The sequence below is a fragment of the Geotrypetes seraphini genome, chromosome 3, assembly GCF_902459505.1.
Source record: "Geotrypetes seraphini chromosome 3, aGeoSer1.1, whole genome shotgun sequence".
NCBI lineage: Eukaryota > Metazoa > Chordata > Amphibia > Gymnophiona > Dermophiidae > Geotrypetes > Geotrypetes seraphini.
In genome coordinates, this window is record NC_047086.1 from 369,343,496 (window position 1) to 369,371,312 (window position 27,817).

Consider the following 27,817-nt stretch of genomic DNA (forward strand, 5'->3'; position numbering starts at 1 on the left):
GAGAGAATTATTGGACATGGTGATGGAAGAGGAATGAGATAGAGATGCATGGGCGCAGAGAGAAGGAGGAGAACATGCTGGGCTGAGGAAGTCTACTGGACTTTTTTTTTTTGTGGGGGGGTATTAAAAGAAGTGCCAGATTGGGCGTGGGGGGAGAGTTTATGGGACCAGAAACAGAGGACTGAGAGAGAGAGAGATGGTGGGCAATGTTCTGAAGGGAGAGAAGTTGGACCTGGTGTGGTATGGAGGAAAAGGGAAAGAGATACTTGAAGGGAGAACTGTTGGGAAGAGAAAGAAAGCAATGGTGGACCTGGGGAAGGGAGGCAAGCAGGCAGGCAGGAGGAGAGATGGGAAGGGGGGCAGTTGGGAAGAGAAAGGAAGAGAAGTTGGATCTGGAGGATGGGAGGGAGGGATAAATGTTAGGCCTGTGGATGGAAGGCAGAGCGATGCAGCATCTCTCTTTTTTTTTCTCCATTTCATTGTTCAGCATCAAGGGGGGAGGGAAGAAGAAAAACTAAAAATAGAGGGAGCAAAATGTTGGACCATGGAGATAAGAGGAGGAGAGATGGAACCACAGAAGGGCAGGAAGGAAGAAAGCTGGGATAAGATGATGCTAGGGGATGGAAAAAAAGGGACAGGGAGTTATAGCCTTACCAGTGGAGAGAGGGAAGGGGATTCTGAAAGTGGTGAGCCATTTGGATGAGGTCAAAAGGGAGATGACAAGATGAGTGACAGAGCAGTGAGTACAGTAGTAGAAATGTAATGGGGAGTAGATAGCAGGAAATAGGAGGCTGGGAAAGGAGTGAGATGGGAAATGGGAGAGTTAGGGACAGAGAAAAGATGGAGAATTAAGAGGTAGCTGAATATTTAAAAAGAAGAAGAATGAGAAAGAAGGCAAGATTTGAGTGGACAGAGGCATAAAAGAAAAGAAAAAGTGAAGAAAGCTGAAAGGGAAAAATCCATACGTTGGAGACAAGCATAAAAAGGAAATGGAATGAGAGGAGAAAAAAAATGGACAGCAGACACTGGAAAGAGAATTAGTTGAAGACAGACAAAAAGCAGAAAGAAAAACTGGGACCAAGATGATGGAAAAAGAAAACATCCAGACAACAAGGTAGAAAAAATTGTTTTATTTTGAATTTATTAACTGGAATATGTTAGCTCTGGGATATGTGCTTCACAATTATTTTTGTATTCAGTGGCGTAGTCATATACAGTCGATTTGTGGGAGGGACTGGAGCCCAAAAATAGTGGATGGGCACCAAAGTTTCTCCCTGCCTGAGTGCAATTTATAAATACTTGATCTAGCGGGGCTTCCCAAGCCCTTCCAAATGAAGACATCTTCCTCCAGTTTGGCAACTCAAAATCTCCAAGCTTTGCAGCCAATGGCAATATACTCAAGCTGCCCCTGCTTTCATGTATGCATGAAAGCCAAGGGGGGAGGGCAGGGAGAAGGGAAGGTAGCAACTCTGCAATATTGCTGCCAGTTGCAGAACTTGGGAAGTTGGAGGGGGAGGAGGTGGCTGTCAGTTGGTGAGGCTTGGGGATCCCTACTAGCTACAGCAGGGGAGATATTCATTTTGAGGGAGCCTAAGCTCAAAGTGGGAGGCCCAAAAAAGCAGTAATATTTACCCTGATTAAACAATCCTCCATGTGCACTGCTGATAGATGATTCAGCATCCCCGCTCTGATAAGGCTCACCATAGCTGTAATAGAAGTGAATGGGAGAACCAGGAACGCGCATCCCTGCTCATCAGAGTGGGAATGTGGAAGCCTGTGGCTGCTCCCACTGTCAGCGGTGTATGTGGAGGATCACTCAGTCAGGGTAAGTATTACTGCTTTTTTGGGTTCCTCTCCAGTGTCCCTTTAATGAAGGTTTATTATTAGATACGTACATCTTCTATATTAGTGATTGCAAATTTGGGACCTGCTCAACTTTTTCTTTGCTCATCAGCTAGTGTTAGTGCGGCCCCAGAAAAATTTTTTCGGCTAATGCAGCCCAGGAAAGCCAAAAGGTTAGACACCCCTGATCTATAAGATTCATCTGTGACACTCACCGCAGCTGCACAGGCTGTACATATTCTTTTCGAAATCTTTTTAATTCTGCACTTAGAGGCTGGTCTCCATTTTCCATTGCTATTCGATCGGCTTCATTCGGTTCTGGATCTGGAATTGCAAATCTAACCAAAACAAATTTAGAAAACACATAAATGGCAAGCACACACAACATACCCTAATTTATGAAATTGGGTCTGTTAAGTTTTTTTTTTTTTTTTTACAGTGTCACACTGAGGCATATTTTCCATCTCAGGCTCAATTTAATCTACCAGAAAATTTAAGAGAAAATGTTACTAAAAGGCAGGGTGGCTATATATTAGTGATTTTTAAAAATCTTGTGGTTTAAAGGATATTTGGTAAATTCTTCATTTTTTTTTTCAATTGAAAAGCTTTTATTGAAAAAACACTTCAAACAGTACAGAACAATTGCACATGAAATGCAAGAACAAAAATTACATAGAGCTGAATACCACACTCCACAATAGCACACAGGATAAAAATCAACAGCATAAACATGTGCAAGTCCTACAAGCTAATACGAACAGTCTAGGATGCCCACTAAAGCACAGCCAATATCCCCCCTCCCTCCCCCCAGGGACAAGACATAATTCCTACAGCTCCCAATGTGGTTGAGAGATAGTCACTTCCAAACAGATACCAAAAATTAAAAAGGAATATGGGTATGAGATCCCCCCAAGCATCCCCCATCTATTCCAATGTCAACTCAAAGCCCCTGACCACCCCTACCACAAATCCCCACAGAAGCCCGAAAATTGCGCCATACATGAGCATAGCCATGTAGTTTACCATGCCGTAAGGCCGTTAAGTGATATAAGTTCTGCCAAGTCAGCAAACGTTGCTCCACCAGGGCCCACGTGGGAGAGATCGCCTGATTCCACAAAGAGGCAATGGCCAATCGAGCAGCAGTGAATGCCAACTTACAAAACAAAGAGTCACCCCCAGCCAGTTCCAATTGATGCCAAAACAGCAAGGCATGTCGCCAATCGGCAGGTATCTGGACATCCAAGATCCGAGACACCCTATCAAAGACCTCAGTCCAGAATCCACACACCTGTCCGCACTGCCACCACATATGAAAATAGGTACCCACTTCCCCACAGCCCCTCCAACACAGAACACTCACACCTCCCCTCCAACGAGCCACAAGAGAACCTTGTAGCCATTCTCGATCAGCAAAGCAGAAATCCCCGCTGAGGAGATCTCCGACCATATGTCACCCCAAGTCTCCCAGGAAATAGCTGAGCCACAATCATCTTCCCAGGCCTTCATGTATAGGAGGGGAGCCCCCCTACCGTTAAGACACCTATATATTGCAGAGAGTGTAAATTCTTCATTTTAATGACTGGGAACTTTCTTTCTGTTCCCAGGAACATAAATCATTTTCCAGAATAGACTATATATTTGTATCTGATCATTTAATGCAACAGGTTGCAAAGGCCGCCATAGATCCAATCATTTTGTCAGATCATGGTGGAATTTGGATTGAATTGAAAATGGATGAGCAAGATTATAGTAGACCTGTCTGGAGATACTATAATACACTGCTTGCATATTCCAACTTTATTGAGGAATTTCAATCAAAAATTACTGAATACTTTCATCTAAATGCCTCAGATGAAGTCTCTTTAGAAACCTTATGGGATGCTTTTAAAGCTATGAGAGGACAAATAATCTCATATTCAGCACACATTAGGAAACAACTTAATAAAGAATTTTCTTTTTTTTTTTTTAAGATATGTTTATTGAATGAACAAAGCACAAGAGAAACATACAGCAGCCAAGCCGAAAACACCACAAAAGTAACAGCAATACAAAATTAACAGTGCAACTAGGCAATAATCAAACAGTCAAGCAGAGAACTCTCATGCAAAGTCCAATTATTTTTTTTTATACACAGAAATACAGAAATCCCCCTCCCATCCCATCCTCCCCAAAACTCCCCCCCAACCTCCCCCCTGCATCCTAGAAAGCAGACCCAGTTCCGAAAGATCTCCAACACTCCAAATAAGCCACTGACTTCCAATTAGTGGCACCCTTCTTACGCTGCCTCTCCCAAGTCACCATCTGGGACATACTGGCCCTCCAGTTCTGGAACGTAGGACGCCCCTCTCCAACCCAGTGTTTCAAAATAAGCTGTTTGGTAAGCCCCAGAGCTAATAACACAAAGCGTCGCATAGGCTCCACAATACCCGCCTCAGCTAGGGGACCCGTGACACCAAGCAGCAGAGTCCTATAGGACCATTCCAAAGATCGCCCCAAAACAGCCTTCAGCTCCCGAAGCACCTGCACCCACAAAGAACCCACAAAAGAGCATTCCAAGAAATGATGCACTATCGTTCCTCGGAGAGCTGGGCAACGAGGACAAAAAACATCTGGCCACAGGCCCATAGCACTCCCTGCACATCGGGTAAGGTAAGCCTTATGTAAGATCTTGAGATGGATCTTTTGTAAAGCCATGTTAGGGGCAGCTCCAGCACCCTCAACAAAACACAAAGTCAATTCATCAACTGTGACCTCCTCTCCCAACTCAGAGCTCCAAGCCTCCGCCATAAAGTGCAAAAACCCAGCAGGCTTCCAAGACCGCCCCATTTTGTACCAGGCCGATAAAGTGTTAAACTTGAAAGATAGGGAAAGAAAAGCCTAATCCAACGGGGAGAAAGCGGGCACCTGCCCAGTCCCCGATTGGAGCGATGAGCAATAGCTACGAGGTTGTAAATAAGCCAATAAAGACCCTGTATTCCATGCCCAGTGATCCTGACAAGCTTGAAAGCTAGGAATCAACCCCGAACCCAGTTCAAAAACGTGACCCACAAACCGACAACCGGTCCTATGAGCTCTTGCAAAGAAAACGTGCATACCCGCGGGGAAATCAGGATTGGCCACGAACTCTGTGAAGGGGGAGAGGCCCTTCGAACCCCCCACTTCATTGCGCCACCAACACCACGCACTGCGCAAAGGTCGAATCAAAGAGGCACAAGCTCCAGTTCCACTCCACAAAACATTGAACATTGACGCTGGAGCCGCCAACAGTGGCCAAAACCCTGGCGGGGCAAACTTGGACGCACTAGAGTACATGTCATGCACCCATCGAAGCAGAGCCGCCACGTTATATAGACGGAGATCAGGAAGATTCACACACCCCTGCGCACGTTCCTTAATCAATTTATGATATCCAATTCTCGCTCGCCTGAGCGCCTGATGAAAGAAGAAACAATACTTTTATAAACCTGCACATCTGAGTGTTTAATCCAAAAGGGCACCATTTGCAGGGGATAGAGCAATTTCGGCAGGAAGACCATCTTAATGAGAGCTATGCGGCCAAGAAAGGAAATCGGGAAGGTCATCCACCGTCGACATAATGCTCTAATAGCGTCCAGTTTATCCACCACGTTTTTCCGGTAGACCACCCGAGGATCCGCATGCAAATAGATCCCCAGATATTTAAGCGTACCCCGAGACCACTGTAATAGAAATGCAGGATCAGTACGCAGAGTGAACCGCTAAAGCCTCCGATTTGTCAAAATTAATCCGCAGCCCGGAGAACGCACCAAATTGGCAAATAAGCCCAATTAACACAGGGACTCCCGTAACTGTATCTCCCCAAAAAATAAGCATATCATCCGCAAACAAGTTGATTTTAAATTCCTGCGATCCCAGCCGAATACCCTGGTGATCTTGGCGGCCAAAGGGGAGAGCGGGCAGCCCTGCCGAGTACCCCGAGCCAGGGAAAAAGGGGAGGTGAGCGCACCATTCACCCAAAATCTGTGCAGTTGGCTGTTCATAAAGAGAGCGGATCCCGGCCAGGAAACCCCCCATAATACCCAACTGGGGCAGAATCCAAAACAAGTAATCCCATAGAACCTTATCAAATGCCTTTTCAGCATCAAGACTGGCAATAAGGGCATTCTCCTGGCCAGGATGCTGCCGCAACAAGGCAGGATTCTGCAGCACTGATAACGCTCACAAGACATTAGCGGAGGAGTACCGACCCGGAACAAAACCTGCCTGACCCAGATGAACCAGAGAGAGCAATACCTGGCCGAGTCGCGTAGCCATAATAACAGCAAATAGCTTGATATCTTGATTTAACAAAGAGATTGGCCGATAAGACCCCAGCTGGTCCTTCGCTTTCCCAGGCTTCGGTAGTACAATAATATGGGCATAAGTAAGTCTATGCGGAGGCAAACCCCCCCCACAGAGGGCCTGACATAGAGCTTGGAAGGGGCCCAACACCCGATCCCCAAGCAGTTTGTAGTATTCAGGGCCCAGGCCATCAGGACCAGGTGCTTTAGCTAGTTTTAACACCTGTATAGCCCTCTGAATTTCCACCGCCTGCACCGATGCATTAAGCTTATCCCGCTGGGCCTGCGTCACAGCAGGAAGAGAAAGGTCACAAAAAAACTCATCCCTCTGCTCAGTGTCACAGCTCCCCTTATCATACAGGGCCTGATAAAAAGTTACAAAGCTCTGTTGAATAGCCGGTAACGAGGTCGCCTCAGAGCCATCTGGAGCCCATATTTTAGAGATATAACGCTTGCAAGCTCTCTGATTGACCAGGGAGGCCAACAGTTTCCCTGTCTTATTTCCCCATCTATACATGCGATACTTATACATCTGAATATCCCGTAAGGCCCTCTGAGCCAGTAAATCATTTATTTGATGTACCGACTCTTGAGGGCTGCAGACCCAGATTTGTGCAACTCACCCCGTACCAGCCCCAATTGACAGGCCAAATTCAGCAGTGCCTGGTCCTGTACCCCCTCCTCTTATGTGCAGTGTAAGCAATAATCTTACCCCTTAGAACAGCTTTACTCGCCTCCTAGAACACCACCTCCGAAACATCAGAAGAGGGGTTGTCTGCCAAATAAGAATCCCATTGTTCTTCCAGAAAAGTCTGAAAATCTACATCTTCATACAGGGTGGGATTCATTCTCCAACCAGACAACGACCTCTGTGGCACCTGCGGGTCAAGGAGCTTCATCCATACCAAGTGATGGTCAAAAAGTACGCCATCCTCAATCATCACTTGTTTGACTCCGGATAGAAGGGATGGGGCCACTAACAAGTAGTCCAATCGACTATGCACATCGTGCACGGAAGAATGGTAGGTAAAATCAGATTCAGCAGGATGGAGCGTACGCCACAGGTCCACAAGGCCCAACTGGGAATTAACAAAGTTGACCCCCTTGTGTTCCCCCTGATGTAAGCGAGGCTTAGGAGGCTTGCAATCAATAAGAGGATCAGCAGTAATGTTAAAGTCCCCAAGCACTAGTTGGTACTCAGAAAAGGGGGCAAGGGCAGCAACCAGAACAGAAAAGAAACGATGAGAGTAAACATTGGGGGTGTATAAGGAGCAAAAAGCATATTTCTTCCCCCAAAACTCTCCAGCCCAGATCACATATCGACCCTCGGGGTCCAAAATCATTTTGTGTAACGTGCAAGTATGTTTTTTATGGAAAAGCACAGCTACACCTCTTTGTCTGTTATTAAAAGAAGCAAAGACAAGCTCACCCACCCAGTCTCTCTGTAACTTGGCATGCTCAGAGGCACTAAGGTGCGTCTCCTGGAGAAACAAGACATCCACCTGCAGTTTCCTACAGTATTGAAGTACCTTGCTGCGCTTTACAGGGGAGTGCAACCCATCAACATTGAAACTAGCAACTTTAACCCCGCTTATAAGTACAGGGTGTACCAGAAGAGTATGTGAAAAACCATAGACCACATGGGACAGCAGCACCGGCCTCCTAGCCGAGCCGACGCTCTGCCCACTCACACAAGAACTCATTCTAAACCAGAATCCCAGGATGCAGCTCACATATAAAGGACTGATTTTTAAAAATATATTTTTATTAAACAAAGAAATGGAAGTTACAACTTAGAGAGTCAGAACATAAAGTTCAAGGAAAAAGGATTGAATTTTTAACAACCATAGCTAAGATTGCTTTGGAGAAGAATTAATTTTTGTTTGATCAAACATTTTATCTGCAAGTAAAAGGTGCAGCAATGGGGGCCACTATGGTCCCAACAGTGGGCTGCTTATATATGAGCACGTTTCAAGAGAAATTTATTATCAGTTTTTTCCCCAAATATATTTTTATGGAAACGATTCATTGATGACATATTCTTGGTGTGGACAGGGTCACACAAACTGTTTGATGACTTCTTACAGTGGTTGAATATTTGTGATATACATTTACAGTTCACTTCTACCATTAACATGCATACCATATCCTTTTAAGATATTAAAATTACTTTACAAGATACTGGGTTTACAACCACCATATTCCAAAAACCCACTAACAGAAACAATTTGTTAAAGTATAAATCATTTCATCCATGGAATCTTAAGAATAATTTGCCAGTCAATTTTTGAAATTGTGTTCGCTATACACCACCATTGAAAATATTTAAGGAATGAGCGACAGACATGTGGTCAAGGTTTGAAGAATGAGATTACCCCAAGTCATCAATTAAGAAAGCTTACAAATGTGTTTTGTATGCTCAAAGATCATTGTTGTTGGAATCTTCTGAACATCAGGATGTATCACCCATGGTCTGTGTATTACGCTATACCCATAAATCCTTTGCAATTAAAAAAAACTATAAAACAATTTTGACATATTCTACAGATATATTCTGCCTTTGAATCTTTTCCAAGATTTGCATTCTCCAGGAGCAAAAATTTAAGAGAACTTTTAATAAGATCACAATATTTCTGTAGTGGGGTCCAAGGAGGTCAAATACAGGGAATTCATAGCAGCTGTGGAAATTGTTCTACATGTCAGTATGTCATACCCACTACTTCAGTTGCACATCCTCGGTTAAAGCACACTTATTATAAGTTGCAACAGGTTACTAATTGTAGCTCTATCGGAATTGATTACTTGATTCAATACTTGTGTCAACTGTTTTACATCGGACATATGACCAGATTTGTTCACACAAGAATAATAGAAAATTTAAGTAAGATCCAAAGAGGTGAGGCAGAAGCACCACTTGTTCAGCACTGAATGACTCTTAAACATCTACACTACACTTTGTAGTATTGGAACTGATTAAATTTACCACGAGGGGGGAATCTTCCGGTCCAGCTGTGGCAGAAGGAACAAGAATGGATATTTCAATGGGAAATAGTTGCCCTCTTGGTCTGAATTGGGAGGTGTGGGGGCGGGTATTTGCGAGAGGGGGGCGATGCCGGTTCAGGGGTGGGGGCGTTTGTGGGCGGCGATACCGGTTTGCGGAGGGATGTGGAAGCACACCAGTGGCCTCGGGGGTGGGGGGTCTTTTGGGGATGTGAGGGGGGGGGGTGAAGCAGCACCAGTGGCCGGGGGGGAGGTGGAACCAATCAAGCGGGTTTCCCTTACTTCCTATGGGGAAACTCGCTTTGATATACGAGTAATTTGGTTTACAAGCATGCTTCTGGAACGAATTATGCTTGTAAACCAAGGTTCCACTGTATCTCTAATGTGTAGTTTTTGTTTTTTGAGGTGGGGGGTTAATATAATTTGAAAGCATGTTTTTTTTGCTACAGAAGCTATCCTGTTTCATCTTGGACCCGACCTTTCTTTGGTGAGAATTAAAGCTTCAAAGATAAGCATTACTTGCTTGCGTAAACATGTTCTGTTGAACTGTCATTGGCACTTCATTGTGAATGTGCAATGGAACTACCGTATTTTCATGCATATAACGCGCACCCGTGTAAAACGCGCACACGGGTATAGCGCGCGGGGAACACAAATTTATGTTTAAAAAATTTAATATAGCGCGCACACACGTATACCGCGCATGCTAAAACCTCCTCCCGCTTACTCCGAACCGGCATCCTCCCCCCCCCCCCCCCCCCGCTCGCTTACCCGCGTTTTACAACTTTTTTTTTCAATCCGATCCGGCATCCCCCCTCCTCGCTCGCGTCACCCCCCATCCCCCGCGATCCTACATCCCCCCAGCACCAAACATCTCTTACCCGATTGGGCACCGGCACCAGCACCAATGCACAGGACGTGCCAGTGCCCGAAGATCCTCCCTCGTTGGTTTGGGCTGGGCTGGGCTGGGCGGTGCGATGCAGGAGAGATAATCCTTCTTCCTGCGGATCCTCCCTCGTTGGTTTGGGCTGGGCTGGGCGGTGCGATGCAGGAGAGATAATCCTTCTTCCTGCGCCGGGCTGGACTAGGCTTTGAGCATTTGCGCATGCTCAAAGCCTTCTGGTCTCGCTCTCTCCGAGCATGCGCAAATGTTCAAAGCCTAGTCCAGCCCGGCGCAGGAAGAAAGATTATCTCTCCTGCATCGCACCGCCCAGCCCAGCCCAGCCCAGCCCAAACCAACGAGGGAGGATCCGCAGGAAGAAGGATTATCTCTCCTGCATCGCACCGCCCAGCCCAGCCCAGCCCAGCCCAAACCAACTAGGGAGGATCTTCGGGCACTGGCACATCCTGTGCATTGGTGCTGGTGCCGGTGCCCAATCGGGTAAGAGATGTTTGGTGCTGGGGGGATGTAGGATCGCGGGGGAGGGGGGTTGATGCGAGCGGTGGGGGGGAGGATGCCGGTTCGCAGGGGGGATGCCGATCGGATTGAAAAAAAAAAGTTGTAAAACGCGCTCACGCGTATAACGCGCAAGGTTATGCACGGTTTGTAAAATCGTGTATAACGCGCGCGTTATATGCGTGAAAATACGGTACACTTCTCCCTCCAAATCCACGATTTCCGTATCTGCGGATTTGCTTAATTGCGATTTTGTTGGCTGCTGACTCCACCCCCTAATTTTCATCACTGAACCCTGCGTTTCACATTAGAAATCGCTGTTCCCCTACGGAAGTAAATGGCTGACTAGCGTAGGAGCTGACCCGGATTCCACGCTGGCTTGGAGAAATTTAGCAAGCTGCCCCACTACATGCTAACTTTTCGATTATCATCTCTACCTGAGTAAAACAGGATTCTTTCTGTGGGATTTTTGCCCCGAGTGTACCGGCTGCAGTGGAGAGTGTCCCCCCGCCAATGGAATCTGGCGTCCTGCAGGGTGATTTCCTTGCAATAAAGTTCGGCAGGCCCTGAAAGGGGTTAAGAGTGCAGGAGCGGAGACTTGGTTTGAGCATTAGGAGCTCACTGTGGAAAGATAGAGCCTAGTACAGGCACACGGCTCTCCTGGTGGTTCATGGAGGAAATCGCTGTTCTCAGCGTTGTACAGAGCAAATCGCAGGTCGGGTTATTCACGGTTTATTATCTTTTTCAGATCTATTTTGCCGAAAAACCGCAAATAACATGCCAAAAGTTATTCACAGTTTTTCGATATTCATGGCTATGTTCTGCCCGCATCCCCTGCGAATACGGAGGGAGAAGTGTATATTGATCTGAAAACTCATAACCAAGCTTTGCCAGCCACAAGTACTTGTCTCGTACTATGCTCAGCGTTTGACAAACTTACTGTGCACTTTTGCAAGATGACAGTCAAAACATGCATTGGCTTGCACAAACTACTTACTGCGTGCAAGCCCAAAACACATAATCATGTGATTCACAAGAATGTATGCATAGCTGTAGTGGTATGTCTGATACATGCAGCTTTTCTGAACATGTTCTGACTTGCAACTATCTCAGCACAGTGGCTATATGAGCAAGTCTGGCTTTAAGGTTCAGAGCTTTACGAATGTAGAGATGATGCGGTATACAAACCTAAGGTTTAGATTAGATTAGATCATGACCTTATAACACCATATGACTTCATTATTTGACAAAGCTTGCCTTTGGCGTGTTGCTTTCCTCTATTCTTTCTATGCAGCATCTGGTTCTTTCCCTAGTTAACTAGGCTATGCCTGTGTGGATTTTGGAAACTTACATTATTACATTACATTAGTGATTTCTATTCCGCCAATGCCTTGCGGTTCAGGCGGATTACATCAAAGTTATCAAGAATTACATAAAAGTTTACAGGAATAGCATAAGTGATTTAGATAAATTTAAGAGCAAACTAAAAAGTTTTATTTTCAGGGATGTCTTTGATACCTAAAACAGCCTAACTGGGAGTTCCATTTCATCTTTATAACCTCTTTAAGGTTCATTGTTTATTCCCTCCCTATTGTTTTTTTTACCATAATTGCTCTCTTTTCTATCAGCGATATGTATTTTACCCATCCTTTCCTTTCGTTTTAACATATTCGTACTGTTAGTCCTTATCATGTTATGCATGTAGTCTGTTTAATCTGTGTTGATGCCCTTTTAATTGTATACAATTTTAATGAGCCCAAGATGCAGGCAAGACTTGAGTGTCAAACTGCAAGATCTAAATAGCCCTAAGTCTGAGTCTGACAGTGATGACCCTACCAATGCATTTGAAAGCCTCAATGCCAGCTTTTCACCTAATCTCTCCTCTAAAGATTCAACGGATTAGCAAGCAAAATTCCTTATATTATGCTAAACGCAAACTCTCTGAAGCCCATAATGCAATCGCAGACCAAATTGTAGTTATTGGTGACTTAACTCCAGCTGATATCAAAGAAAAACCAGAAAGTGGCCAATGTAAAACAGTGTTCTTCAACCTTTTTACACCTATGGACCGGCGGAAATAAAATAATTATTTCGTGGATCGGCAAACTAATAAGACTGAAATTTTTTAAAACCTCATCGCCGCACCATCCCCGCGAGCTCGGTCCCATTAACCATCTGATCCCACCCGCACAAGCCTCAAATAGTTATGATTTTATATTGAACATATTTTATTAAAGTATAAAAAGAAACAACATTCTGTACAATTGTCATTTTATAAATATAAATAATACCGGGCAAGGATCAACAAATCCCCCGTCTCCCCTCCCCTTCACATATATTCCCTCTACTATCAAAAAAACTGAATAAGCCAAATTATTACAGAATGCTACACAAATATCATGCTAACAGAATACTGAAGTCACACATGGCAGGAATAGTGTTAGGGGGAGTGCAACTAGGGCAACTGCCTCCTGGTCAGAGAGAGCCCTAAGCCAGCTGGAAGCTAAAGAAGCACTACCTGGGCTTTGCACTCCCCAGTTATGTCTAACATCAGCTCTAGCAGGATACATATTTTAAATCTGATATATTCTAATCACAAGATAGAAATAAATTTTTTTTTCTACCTTTTGTTGTCTCTAGTTTCTGCTTTAATCGTCTTTTCACTCTCTTCCATCCAGCGTCTGCCCCTTCCATCCACTGTCTGCCCTCTCCCCCTCCCTTATGGTATCTGCATTCTTTCTATGCCCTTCTCTCCTACACCAGGTCTAGTATCTTTGTCCCTCTTTCCTTATTTCTCATCTGGCCCCCCTTCCCAGTATCAATCTCTCTACTTTGTCATTCCTCTGTCTCTCCCCTTTCCCTCATCTGATCTCTCCATTCTATCCTGACTCCTTCCCCTCCTCTAATTTCCCTGCCAGCTGTTTCCTTCCAATTTTCCTCCTCCCCTGTCCAGCAGTACCTTCTCCCTTTCTTCCTCCCCTTATCCAACAGTAACTCTCTTCCCTTCCCCCCATCAACGAAGTGGGCCAGCCTAGCAAAGGCCCCGAGGCTGTCTCATGAAACTGCAGATAAAATACTACTAAGTGGCAGCTGTGTGCTGAAGTTAATAGAACACAGAGCTGCCGTTGCTGGTCTGGGAGTGCGGAGACAAAAGGCAGGAGCAGGAGACATACGCAGCAGGAGTCCCGGTGGTGGAAGGCAGGAGTCCCGGCATAGTGACGGCAACAGGAAGTTGCATGTCAGCTGACGCCGGCACCTTTTGTTGCGGCGGGGACCCAAATCCTTCACAGACCGGCAAGATTTTTTTGCGGACTGGCACTGGTCCGCGGACCGGCAGTTGAAGAACTGTGATGTAAAAGGTGTCCTTCTATTGACTGAACTGAAGCAGAAGTTGGAACTATCTAGTAATATGGAGAAAATACAAATTCTCACTCTTGCTCCACACAGCTGGACTATTGAGAAAACTGCTTTGGAATTTGGCGTTTCAACAGGAATGTTAAAAAGGCCAGGAAGCTGAAACAGCAGGGTGGCATTCTTGCTGTTCCAGCAACAAAGAGAGGAAAAGTGCTTGCTTAGCAGATTGCACAGAAAGTCCTGGATTTTTATGACAACGATGAAATCTCTAGAATATGCCCAGGCAAAAAAAAGATTATGTTTCTGTTCGGATCAGTGGTGAAAAAGTGCAAAAGTAGAAAAGATTGCTATTATGCAATCTGAAGGAACTGTACACCACCTATTGCAGTCAGCATGGGCCTGAAATTGGATTTTCAAAGTTCTGTGAGCCTCGGCCAATGTGGGGTGTCACGGTCAGTTCAACAGGGATTCATTCAGTCTGTGTCTGCACAATTCACCAGAATGTGAAACTTATGCTTTCAGCAATTGCAGTTCCAGATGACTACAAGGTGCTTCTGAATAAAACTGTCTGTGGTATTAACTCAAAAAACTGCAGCAGTGTGAAATATGTCCTGGGCAGATCCCTCTAGAGAAATATTTTACCAAGTACTTTGATGAACATGATCCAGATGATATCATTGAATTTAAGCAGTGGATTCACACTGTTTGGGATACACTGGAAACTCAACAGTTATTCATAGAGAACTTCACTTCCGAATTAATTGGAAAAATTTCTAATTTGGCCAGCCACCATTTTATTTCCAAGTACCAAAGTGCTTATCTGAAGGAACTGAAAACAAATATAAAGGAGGGGCATGCTATTGTTTTGATGGACTTCGCTGAAAATTATTCCTTCATCTTTCAGGATGCAGTACAGGGGTTTCACTGGGAAAATAGCCAAGCAACATTACACCCCTTCGTTGTCTACTTCTGCAATCCTGATATCCAAGCCTATGCATATGCATGATCAGTGACTACTTGCATCACGATACTATTGCTGTTCATGCATTTTTGAGGAAGCTTATTCTGCATCTGAAGGAAAATGCCTGTCTTAAGCCATATTCACTACTTTAGTGATAGTTCTGCTGCGCAATATAAAAACTTCAAGAATTTAATTAATTTCTGCAGCCACGATACTGACTTTCAAATTACTGCTGAGTGGAACTTCTTTGGCACCAGTCATGGCAAATCTCCATGTGATGGGATTGGGGGAACAGCCAAGCATTTAGCTGCCCATGTCAGCTTACAACGCCCTCTCAATAACCAAATTTCGACACCAAGGGATCTATTTGAATTCTGCGATAAATCTGTCTTGGGAATCAAATTTTTCTTCATTGCTAAGGAAGATATTGAAGCAATAAGACCTGCTCAGGAGCAAAGGTTTAATATGGGCCACACAGTAGCTAGAAGAAGAGGAATTCACCAATTTAAGCCCATGACTGCTAGACTATGCATTAGCAAAATTTCAAGTGACACCAGCTCATTCATTGCCAATGTCTTAAGTCTGATACTAATCCTGAACTTATCCCTATCTTTCAAGCATCCAGCTTTCAACCTGGACAATACTTAGCTTGCATATATGACAATTCTTGGTGGATTAGTCATGTATGTGAAATATCAATGGAAGAATGCGACATCCTGGTTAATTTTTTGCATCCACAAGGTCATGAAAGGTCATTTCACTAGCCTCCCTGCAGAGACATATGCTGGATCCCTGAACAGCATATTATTGCAGGCCTTAATGCACCTATGACCACTTCATCAGGCAGACAAGTACACTTATCCACAAACTATTTTGGCAAACATTGACCAGACTTTCAAAACCATGTGCAAGAAACTGAGCTAAAAGTTGAATTTATGCAATTACCTGATCTTTGTCAGTAAGCATATGCACTTTAAATAAGTGTGGTTTATGCACTTTTCTTTTTTGTCTTTAATAAAGTTTAGACATTTATAATGTATTATCTGACTATTGGGAATGTCTTTCCAGTGGAGTAGATGCTTTTGAGGCTATAATCTGAAGGATTAGCTCCTGATCAAATTGAATACATCCCCAAAATTTTGCAGAGTTTCATTTGAGACCCTAGGCAACACTCCTGTAAAATTTGGCTGGATTTCAAGGAGAGGTGGGGGGTGGTCGAGCATGGGCTCCTTGTCCACTTGACATGGAATGACCCATATTTCTATGTAGAAGACTTACACACCAGAGTTTGATATTTTGTATCCAATTTATGAATTTGGGACACCTACAAGAGAAAGGAGAAATTAGGTTCTTACCTGCTAATTTTCTTTCTTTAAGTCCCTCCAGACCAGCACAGAAACTGATGGTAATAGCTCACCATGATCAGCAGGTGGAGGCTAAGACACAAACTTTTAGCTGTAGTACAAATGGACTGTGCAGTCCCAAGTACAATCAGTCTGCAGCAGGTAGAGGTGGTAAGTCTGTGCAGTCTTTCCTTGGTTTAGTGTAGGGCTGTTGGATTTTGTTTAAATTGACCTTCTTGTCCCTATTTGTGATGCCGGATTGAGCTTGGGGGATCCTTTGGGGGTCCGTCCGACCTCTCTATCTAGAAACCTCTACTCCTTCCAACATAATTGCCTCACAATGCCATTAGACATTTAATTTTGTCAGTAACAAAATCTTTGTGTCATGGGTTCCTCATTATGGCATGCTATTTTCCTTCATCACTGAAGGGAAAGGTCCTTTGAAAAGTTTAAAACTAGACTTAAAATATTCCTATTTCAAGATGCCTTAAGCTATTAAATTTCTAGATTTATCACCACTTGCTACTTCCCTTAGAGGGTCTTGAGGGCTACAAAAGTATGACTGGATCTATAGCATTGTTCCACTCCATCTATCCTTTCATTTTCTCTATACCGGGGGTGCCCACACTTTTTGGGCTTGCGAGCTACTTTTAAAATGACCAAGTCAAAATGATCTACCAATAATAAAATTTTAAAAAACACAAAGCACACTGTAAGCAGATAAAATGTTAATTATCATTTATATTCTGGGTTTTTTTATCAAAGAGATCAAAGCAGACGACTTTATGCAATGTCACCTCAGTAACAACTATACAAAAATAGACAAATATACCCCCTCCCTTTTTATTAAACCGCGATAGCTGTTTTTAGCGCAGGGAGTTGTGCTGAATGCTCTGCGCTGCTCTCGACGCTCATAGGCTCCCTGTGCTAAAAACCGCTATTGCAGTTTAATAAAAGGGGGCCATAATGCAAAATATAGACAGCTGATATAAATTCTCAAAATGGACACATTTTGATCACTAAATTGAAAATAAAATCATTTTTCCTACCTTTGTTGTCTGGTAATTTCATGAGTATCTGCTTGCACTTTCTTCTTCTGACTGTGCATCCAATATTTCTTCCCTTGTTTCAGCCTCCTGTATGCTTCCTCTCCTCCAGACCACATTCCCTCCCCCAACTTTTTCTACCTCTCTCCCTGCTTCTCCCCTTTCTTTGTCCCTGCCCCATTCTTTCTGTCTTTCTCTCTCCATGCCCCCTTTCTTTCTGTTTCCCTTCTTTCTATCTCCCTGTCCCCCCTTTTTTCTTTCTATTTCCCTTCTTTCTTTCTGTTTCTCTTCTTTCTTTGTTTCCCTTCTTTTTTCTTTCTATCTCCCTGTCTCCCCCTTTCTTTCTTTCTCCCTGCCCTCCCCCAAGCCACCGCCGCCATAGGGGAACAGGCCCCCCCAAGCTGCCCGCCGCCGAATTGTGAGCTCTCCCTGCTTCCCGATGCAGTAAACAGAAGCGCCGCGCAGACCAGTCTTCCCCACGACGTCAATTCTGACGTCGTAGAGGAAGTTCCGGGCTAGTCAGGCAGCAATTGGTTGGCCAAGAACTTCCTCTACGACGTCAGAATTGATTGAGGGGGTGGGGGGGAGAAGCTGGTCAGCCCGGCATTTCTGTTTACTGCATAGGAAAGCAGGTAGAATGCGAAGGCAATGTGAGTCTATCATGGAGCCTGGGATGGGCTCCGCGATCGACTTGCATTGCCTTTGTGACCTACTGGTCGATTGCGATCGACCTTTTGGGCATCCCTGCTCTATACTGTATGTACTCATGAATGTAAACTGCCTTGATAAACCTCTCATGAATGGTGTATCAAATAAAAAATACATTTGGAACTTGATCAGAGAATATACATTCCTAGTCATGTCAACTGTATACTTTTGCTCTGATAAATTCAAAATTATAGAATTCAAGGTTCTCATTAGAGCACAATTTTCTCCAGGTCCTCTCAGTCTTCTTCAAATCACATTAAGCCTTTTAAGGAAGAATTATACCAAGGATATACAGGACTAGAACAAATCAATCTTTTTCTTTGGAGTAATACGATCTGTAACATCACCCTGAGAATCATTACAAAGCAGAATATCATCAGTATCAAGTGATGCAATACTAGACAATCAAGACATGTTTATAGAGAGCAATGCATTCAAGGAGACCTTACTTGTCTGCAAATGACAACAACAGAAGGGCAATTATTCAAAGCCTGAACCTCCAAAGTAAAACTAAAGAAAAATTTGTCAAACAATGGCAAGGGAAATGAACTGGGTGGTGAAGTAAGCTTTAAAAGATGTTCTAAAATAATGGTCTTCTATGTTTAATGGCTCTTTGACAGGACTCAACACATTTTATTAGGACTGAGGAGTCAGCCCAAAAACGTAGGAGTCAAGATTGGAAAGATTGAATTTATTTCTGCACATTTATAAATCACACATTCATAATATGCTCACTGCAATGGGTAGCAAGCTACGGTATTACAATAGCAGGGAAAGCAAGGATAAGAGGCAACCGCTCTTCTCCACTACCCATCTACCTGATAAAAGGGATGGGACGACTTCCCTGTGAGGAAAGGCTAAAACGGCTAGGGCTCCAGCTTAGAGAAGAAACGGCTCAGGAGTGATATGATAGAGGTCTATACAATACTGAGTGGAATGATAGATGTGAATTGCTTACTCTTTCCAAAAATGCTAGGACTAGGGGGCATGCAATGAAGCATGTAGTAGATTTAAATCAAACCGGTGAAAATATTTCTTCACACAATGTGTAATTAAACTCTGGAATTCATTGCCAGAGAATGTGATGAAATCACTTTAGCAGGGTTTTAAAAAGGTTTGGATAATTTCCTTAAAGAGAAGTCCATAAGTAATTATTAAAATGGGTTGGGGAAATCCACTGCTTATTCCTAGGATAAGCAGCATAAAATCTGTTTTACTACTTGGGACCTGGGTCGGCCACTGTTGGAAACAGGATACTGGACACCTAAGCAGCAGCAGGTCCATCCGCAACCACCAAGAACCCACAGACCCGAACCTGCCAGGAATGTGAGCTCCTCCCCCTATATCCCGTTTAAGAGATCAATCTACCTGCTTTAAATATCAGCAGCAGTAGAAAAACAACTGCTTTTACATACAAGCAGCAGCGAGACCTACCGCAACCACCAAGAGCCCACAGACCCGATCCTGCCAGGAGTGTGAACTCCTCCCCCTGCAGTCCATTGAAGAGATCAATCTGCCTGCTTTTAAATATCAGCAGCAGTGGAGATCAACTGCTTTTACACCTAAGCAGCAACGAGACCAGCCACAACCACCGAGAGCACACAGACCCGATACTACCAAGAGTGTTAACTCTTCCCCCCCTACAATCCGCTAAGAAGATCGACTGTTGGCTCCGGGCGGCTTTCCCGCAGAGGAGAGAATCCTGCATTCACCGTGGGCCTCATCTGGGGCAGCCTCCTTGGAGCGGCTGGGGCACGGGCAGTGTGTCTGGGAGGGAATGCATGGATGGGAGAACATCTCAGGGGAGGAGACATAGGCATCCTGGGACTGTCGGCCAAGTCTCTTCCCTGAAGAAGCCCTTTCTGGAAACGTCAATCGCTCCTCCTAAACTTACTTGCTCCACTTCATCACTTCATCATGCTTCTATTCCTTTCTCTCCTCTCTTCTATCTTCCCAAAGTATTTAGATCAATGCTGTCTTGTTAAAATGTTTATTTTATTTTTATTTTTCCTCTAACTCTACTTTTCACTTCTCTATTACCCTCCAGGTACTTTAGTTAGATTGTGAGCCTTCGGGACAGTAAGGGAATTTTTCAAGTACCTTTCTTATTTCTAATCTTAATGTATATTTTCTGTAAACCGCTTAGAACCTAACGGATGTAGCGGTATATAAGAAATAAATTACGATTCTAGAACTTTGCAGCGCACGAAGATGGCTGGGTAGAGGATTAGCTCTGTTGTGACAGGCAAATTTTATTAAGATTTTGGCAGTTAAAATTAAAGAAAAGTGAAGGAAAAGAGAGAATTGAAGTAAGAAATGGCTTCGGGTAAAACTAGTAAAAGTAATCCGATGAATTCAGGAGCAGGAAGTAAAAAAAGAACAAAAATTGATTCGGTATCCCCGACAGCGGTCCCTTTGCCTCAGGAAGAAATTGATAACAGTGATTTGATGAATGAACTTCAGAAAATTAAAGAAATAGTAAGTGATAACGCTAAAAATATAAAAGATGTGAAGAAGGAAATAGAGAGTCTGACAAATAGAATGCAGGCAGTTGACTTCAAAATTGAGCAGTTAGAAAAGCATGCTGAGAAATCTGAGGCAGAGATGCTGGTGTGTAAAAAAGATCACAGAGAAATAGAGGCGTTGAAAAAGGATTTTGAAGACTTATCAAATCGTGAAAGAAGGAATAATTTGCGTCTGATTGGGATACCTGAGGGGATTGAGCAGAATGATCCTATTCAATTTGTGACTAATTTTATCCCAAAGATCTTAAGCAAACAAAACAGAAAAACTGCAGTCCTTGTACACGATGCAGGCAGACTTTATTTATACCAAGTGAAACATAAATTAAAAGCAAGGGACCCAACACGGTCCGTGTTTCGTACAATCTTCGTCAGGGGTCCAACGAAGGTGACACGCTGTGAAAATTAAACACTGCGTCATAAGTGCCACGCTATAAAGACTTTTATCCCAAAGATCTTGCCATTTAAAAGTTCTTTTCCTTTGGAGATAGAAAGAGCACATCGGATACCGATGAAAAGATCAAATAGTCAGAAGGGTCCCCGTCCAATAATCTTTAAGCTGCTAAGACATCAGCAGGTGGTAGAGATTATAAAGCTGGCTAAAACAAATAAGGATCTTAAATGCCAGGATTCTAAGATCTTTATAGTACCTGACTTTGCAAAAGCTACAGCCTACAAAAGAAAACAGCTTTTGGATTTAAGACCTAAACTGAGAGCAATGGGAGCAAGATATGGATTGATATACCCTGCTATTATGAGGGTAACTTATGAGAATAAAACTTATAATTTTGAAGAAGCAGGCAAATTACAGGAATTTCTAGATCAATATAATTTGCCTATGGTTTCATGAAATTATTTAGAAAATGTAATAAATAATATACTTAGATTATTTTTGGTTTATATTTTTGAGTGAAAATTGAAAGATATTTTATAAAGAAGGAAAAAGTGGAAAAAAAATAGAAAAGGAGAAAATATTTTCTAGAAAATTGTTGCAGTTAGGTTTAAGGGGGATCAACATTTCAAACAAGATTTAAAGAAAAGAAATGAAAAATTTTAAAGAGACAATAAGAAAAGAAGAAAAGAAGATTTTGACAAGGTAAGAAGAGGGATGGAGCATATAGGAAGTGAAGAAAATATGAGGAACAATTATAAGATTTGGATGGTTTCTTAATGTGAATTTATAATTTGCATTTGAGCGTGACTGAGATAATATGAGGACACATAAATGCTGCATTGGAGAAATGTGGGAACTTAGAATATAATAAGATGAAAAATACAAAAGACTATTGATGTAAAGAGAAGAAGATGTGAAGATGGATTGATGGAAATGACTTGAGCATTATTTAGATTTACAATTTGCATCTGAAATTGACTGAGATATAAGGATGATGTTGCAAAAATACTTTATTGGAGAAAGATGAAATAGCAATCTGCAAGAAGATGGAATAAGAGACTGAAACAGCAGGATGAAAATGTACAAGTGTTACAGTTGTGCAGAATGGAGAATAGACTGTAATAGATTGAAGATGCAATGAAAATTAATGAGAGTTTTAAAAAATATGAGGTCTGCTTGGTTGAAATGTTTGATCCTTCTTTTGATGTAAGGTTAAAAAAAAAAAAAAAATGAATATTATAGGATGGAGTGATGTATGTTCCATTGAAGTTGTGAGAAACTTAGGTTAAAAAAAAAAAAAAAATAATAATAATATTAATCTTGGGGGGGTATATATTGTAAGAAATGGTTTCCGAAATATTGGGTATATACTTTTATAAATATATTAGAGGTATAGGATGGAAGAATGTTTGGAAATTTGAATGAGAGGGGAAGTATATAATAAAGAATTATAGTAAATATAGGTATTTAGGGTATTGAAGAATGGATTGACTGCAGGATAATTTAGTGTTGGTTGTTTGAAAGATTAAAGAAAGAAAAATGAGTATGTTATTGCCTGTGGGGAGTTTATTTTTGCTCAGTAATATGTGCGTTTCGAAGTTTGCATTTGTGTTAGGGGAGGGGAGGGATGGGTGGGGGATGGGAATAGGGGGGATGGGGAAAGAGGGGAGGGAGGGAGACTCATATATTGGTTTAAGGAAAAAGAAAAAATGTATATTTTATGTTTGAGTGGATTATATATGTATTTTATATTTTATTTGTAAAATGGGTTTTAAAATTTTTTCTTTGAATGTAAATGGCCTTAATCACCCTATAAAAAGGAAAAAGGTATTGGAATATATTAAACAACAAAATATAGATATATGTTTCTTGCAAGAGACACATTTGTCTGGAACAGAGTCTATGAAGCTGACAGATAAGTGGATAAAACAATGTTTATTTGCACCAGCGGTAAAAAAGAAGGCAGGAGTAGCAATATTGATTAATAAAAATGTTCAGCAACATTTAATATGGTAAAGGCAGATCCTCAAGGAAGGTGGGTACTTGTTGACATGAGCATGGGCAGTAATACAATGGCGTTACTAAATATATATGCACCTAATTCGAATCAAAGTGAATTCTTTAAATCTCTACAACAATTAGTTTTACCACTGGCTACTACTAATTTAGTGGTGGCTGGGGATTTCAATGCTGTTATAGATCCAATAATGGATAAAAAGCCTAGTAGAATTATGAAATCAATGGGATTAGAAAATTTGATACAAGCATGTAATTTGAAAGATATATGGCGTATTCTTCATTTTAATGATCGGGAATTTACATTTTGTTCACATGTTCATCAATCGTTTTCAAGAATTGATTATATATTTGTTTCAGATCAGATTGTACAGCAAGTTGTAAAAGCTGACATAGAACCAATAGTAATATCTGATCATGGTGGTGTGTGGATAGAAGTTAACTTATTAGATCAAGATAATTCCAAACCTGTATGGAGGTTTGATAATACTTTGCTTGCTGATTCTAAATTTTGCACTGAATTTCAGATAAAAATGAATGAATATTTCAGACTTAATGACCTAGAGGAAATGTCGATTGGAATATTATGGGATGCTTTCAAAGCAACTATGAGAGGACAAATTATATCATATTCTGCGTATAAAAAGAAACAGATAAGAAAGCAATTTGCAAATTTGGAAAAAGAAATTAAAAATTTGGAATTAAAATTGGTTAATAAATGGGAACAAGAGACATTTCAATTATTGTTAAAAAAAAAAATGTGAATATAATGAAATTTCCTCTGGATTAGTAAGGAAAGATATTTTTGCTCAGCAAACGATGTATTATGGTAGTGCAAATAAGGCTGGAAGATTATTGGCAAATTATTTAAAAGCAAAGAAAAGAAAGGAGAAAATAAGCAAAATTAAGGATGAATTAGGACATTCTCATTCTCAAATTGGAAATATATTAAAACAATTTTTAAAATATTATAAGTCACTGTATTCTTCTGAGTCTTATTTAGATAAAGAGAAAGATGGGTTGGATTTTTTGAGTTTAGTTAAAGGACCTAAGGTTCCTGATCATATAAAAGGAAGTTTAGATAAACCTATATCATTAAAAGAGTTACAAATGGCATTGAAATCCCTTAGAGTTGGGACCGCTCCAGGTGGAGATGGATTTACAGTGGAGTTTTATAAAGAATTTCAAATTTCCCTTTTACCATATTTATTAAAACTATATCAGGACCAACTGAATAAAGGTTGTATATCAGGCACTATGGCAGAATCTTTAACTATTGTTTTGCCAAAGCCAAATAGAGATCCAACATTGGTGTCAAATTACAGGCCTATATCTTTAATAAATGTAGATGGTAAAATATTAGCTAAGATTTTAGCATTAAGATTGGCTAAAGCTCTTCCGCATATAATAGGAATAAATCAAACTGGATTTGTTGCTCAAAGACACTCTTCAAATAATACTAGACTGGCATTTCAGATGTATTATTTAACAAGACAAATTAATGATCCGGCTTTTTCAGTATCACTAGATGCTGAGAAGGCTTTTGATCGTGTAGAATGGAATTTCATGTATCAAGCTATGGAATGGTTTGGTATTGGATCCGGATTTATACAAATGATTCAAGCACTGTATAGCTCCCCAACTGCTCGTTTATACATAAATAATAATTTTTCAGATGCTTTTAAATTGCAGAGGGGAGTTAGACAGGGTTGTCCATTATCTCCTTTGCTCTTTGATATAGTTCTTGAACCCTTGTTGTTAGCTATTCAACAGGCAAAGGACATAGAGGGTATTCCATGTGCTGGAGTGGAATATAAAGTATCCGCTTATGCAGATGATATATTGCTTCATTTGAGGAATCCGGAAACAACAATTCCATGTCTACTGGAGATAATAGATACATTTGGAAAATTCTCAGGATACAAAATAAATTGGAATAAATCAGAAATTTTACCTTTAAATGTGCATTGTACAAAAGGTATACTTGATTCTTTCCCTTTTATTTGGAAAGAGGATGGTATAAAATACTTAGGTATTTGGTTGAATAAAACACTTGAAGAGACAATGAGAATAAATGAAAAATTTTTATTACAAAAAGTAACAGAGTTATGTGAGCAATGGAATCCTTTACATTTGTCATGGTGGGGAAGAGTTCAAACTGTTAAAATGATGATTTTGCCTGTAGTTTGCTATCAATTGGGAATGATACCAGTGTTTTTTCAGGGGTCTTTTTATAAAAAATTAAATAGTATTCTGGTTAAATTTATTTGGCTGGGTAAAATTGCAAGAGTGGCTCTAGTGTCTTTGCAAAGACCAATTGAGGAGGGTGGGGTAAATTTTCCCAATTTTTATAGGTATCATCAGGCCTATATCATGCGCCAAGGTATGTATTGGGTCCTCCCAGAGCTTTTGGAACAATTACCAGAGTGGTTAAGGGTGGAGAGATCACTTATTTTTCCACTTAGGCTTGATCTTCTGCTTGGTATAAAAGTGCCTAGAATACGTAAAGACAATAGAGTATTAATGGATACTTGGAAAACATTACGATTTGTAGATAAATTAACTAGTGATTCTATTTTAAAATCGAAACAGCAGACTATTTGGGTAAACTCCAAGATACAAATAGGCGGGTTTAAGATTGTCTGGAAGGATTGGATTAAAGCAGGTATAAGATCCTTAACGGAAGTAATTGATAATGGTAAGCTGCTTGATTTTTCACAATTGCAACATAAATATGGTCTGAATAAAAAACAAAGTTATAAGTGGTTGCAATTGAAGCAGGCTATTCAGGTGGGGTTCCCTGAATGGAAATCTTTAAATGATCATTACAGCTTAGAATTCTTATGTTTCCAGGCAGATTTTCTGGGACACCAGGCCGCAAAGTGGTATAAAATGATATCTAATTATTTGAATAAGAAACCAAAAAATGGATTAAGAGATATTTGGAGCATTGAGATTAAGCATCAAATTAATGCATCTCAATGGCCACGTATTTGGTCTTGGAGAATTAAAGGTACGATGTCGGCATCTATTAGGCAAACATGGTTCTTTTTGTTGCATAGAGCATTCTGGACCCCTACTAGATTACAAAAATTAGATTGCTCTAAGTCTAATAGATGCTGGCATTGTAAAATTGAAATTGGAACTTTAGACCATCTTTTATTTTATTGTCCATGTATTCAGGCATTTTGGATATCAATATGGGATCAAGTTAATATATTGATGGAAAATCATGTAGCATTATCCTACGACACAGTGATTTTTGGAATGTGTATGAGGGCCAAAAGTCAAATATCTGCAGCAAACAACAAATTATTGATGATTCTTACTGGAGTGGGAATTCAACAAATAACGACTAATTGGAAAGACTTTTCTAGATTGAATTGTAGTTTTTGGTGGAACTCAGTTTGTCATTTATATAAGATGGAAAGATTTCTTGCCGTACAGAGGGGATATTTTAAAAGGTTTAAGGAGGTGTGGAGGCCATTAATTGAATATTGTAATGATTAAGGGTTATTCTTTTTCCTTAGGGGATAATTTGTAAAAATGGGGGGGGAGGGAGAGTCTAAATATGTATATGTTTGGATAAAATATTTTGTTGATAGGGGAGGGGATGGGAGGTGGGTGGAAGGAATTAAAACATGTATAATAATATTGCTTAAGAATGTCAAGTGAGTGATGTGAATTACTTGTAATAATATTGTACACTTGTTGAAAGAAATAAAAAGGAATAAAGATGAAAAAAAAAAAAAAAAAAAGAAAGAAATTACATTACAAATAAATTACATTACTTGTCAATTCTTATGTTCTTAGCATATCTGACAATGAGAGAGAGACTAAAGCTACAGCTGGTACGATTGCAACCTTAACTTCTCTTCACTGCCCACCTGCCTCCAGCAGCTGCAGGTTTTAACCACTCTCCATTATGCATCCAACTAGTATGATACGAGTAGATTATTTGTAATTGTGCCCATAAACTTCATTAGTTGGAGACTAAACATTAAGCAACAAAGCACAGTGACTTACCGTAACAGGTTATCCAGGGACAGCAGGCAGATATTCTCATGTATGGGTGATGTCACCGACGGAGCCCCGGTATGGGCCATTTTAAAAGTGCATCGCCACTTTAAGATTTTAGAAGGTTTGTGATAGCCCAAATTGCGCATGCGCGAGTGCCTTCACGCCCGACGTAGGGCGCGCAGTCCCTTAGTTAAGATAAGCCAGTTAAGAAGCCAACCCAGGGAGGTGGGTGGGTTGTGAGAATATCTGCCTCTTGCCCCTGGATAACACCTCTTACGGTAAGTAACTGTGCTTTATCCCAGGACAAGCAGGCAGCATATTCTCATGTATGGGTGACCTCCAAGCTAACAGAAATTGGATGGTGGGAGAGTTGGCCTTTAAGAAAATAAATTTTGTAATACTGATTGGTCAAAGTGCCCATCTTGTCTTGAGAATGACTACAGACAGTAATGAGAAGTGAAGGTATGAACTGAGGACCAGGTGGCAGGTTTACAGATTTCGTCAATGGGAGTATATCTGAGGAAAGCCACAGAAGCTGCCATAGCTCTAATTTTATGGGCTGTGATACGACTCTCCAGTGCCAGTCCAATCTGAGCATAACAGAACGAGATGCAGGCAGCCAGCCAGTTGGAAATCGTTTTCTTAGAAATAGGATGCCCCAACTTGTTTGGATTAAAAGAGATGAACAGTTGGGGAGATGTGCGATGTGGTTTTGTCCGGTCAATGTAATAGGCCAAAGCCCATTTACAGTCCAAAGTTTGTAAAGCAGTTTCTCCAGTATGAGGTTTAGGAAAAAACACTGGAACAATTGACTGATTGAGATGAAATTCAGTATCATCTTTTGGAAGGAACTTTGGATGTATACGCAGAACCACCTTGTCATGATGAAAAACTGT

The 27,817-nt window shown here is 41.4% G+C and overlaps 1 protein-coding gene across 2 annotated transcripts in view; it reads right to left on the reverse strand.

Moving 5' to 3' along the window:
• The window catches only part of SOS1 (SOS Ras/Rac guanine nucleotide exchange factor 1), a 311,664-nt gene that overhangs the window by 145,971 nt on the left and 137,876 nt on the right, over positions 1-27,817 (reverse strand). For both annotated transcript variants that reach the window (XM_033937170.1, XM_033937172.1), the window contains one exon: positions 2,058-2,180. In XM_033937170.1, coding sequence (XP_033793061.1) covers positions 2,058-2,180 — 123 coding nt within the window. The remainder of the gene's footprint in view (positions 1-2,057; positions 2,181-27,817) is intronic.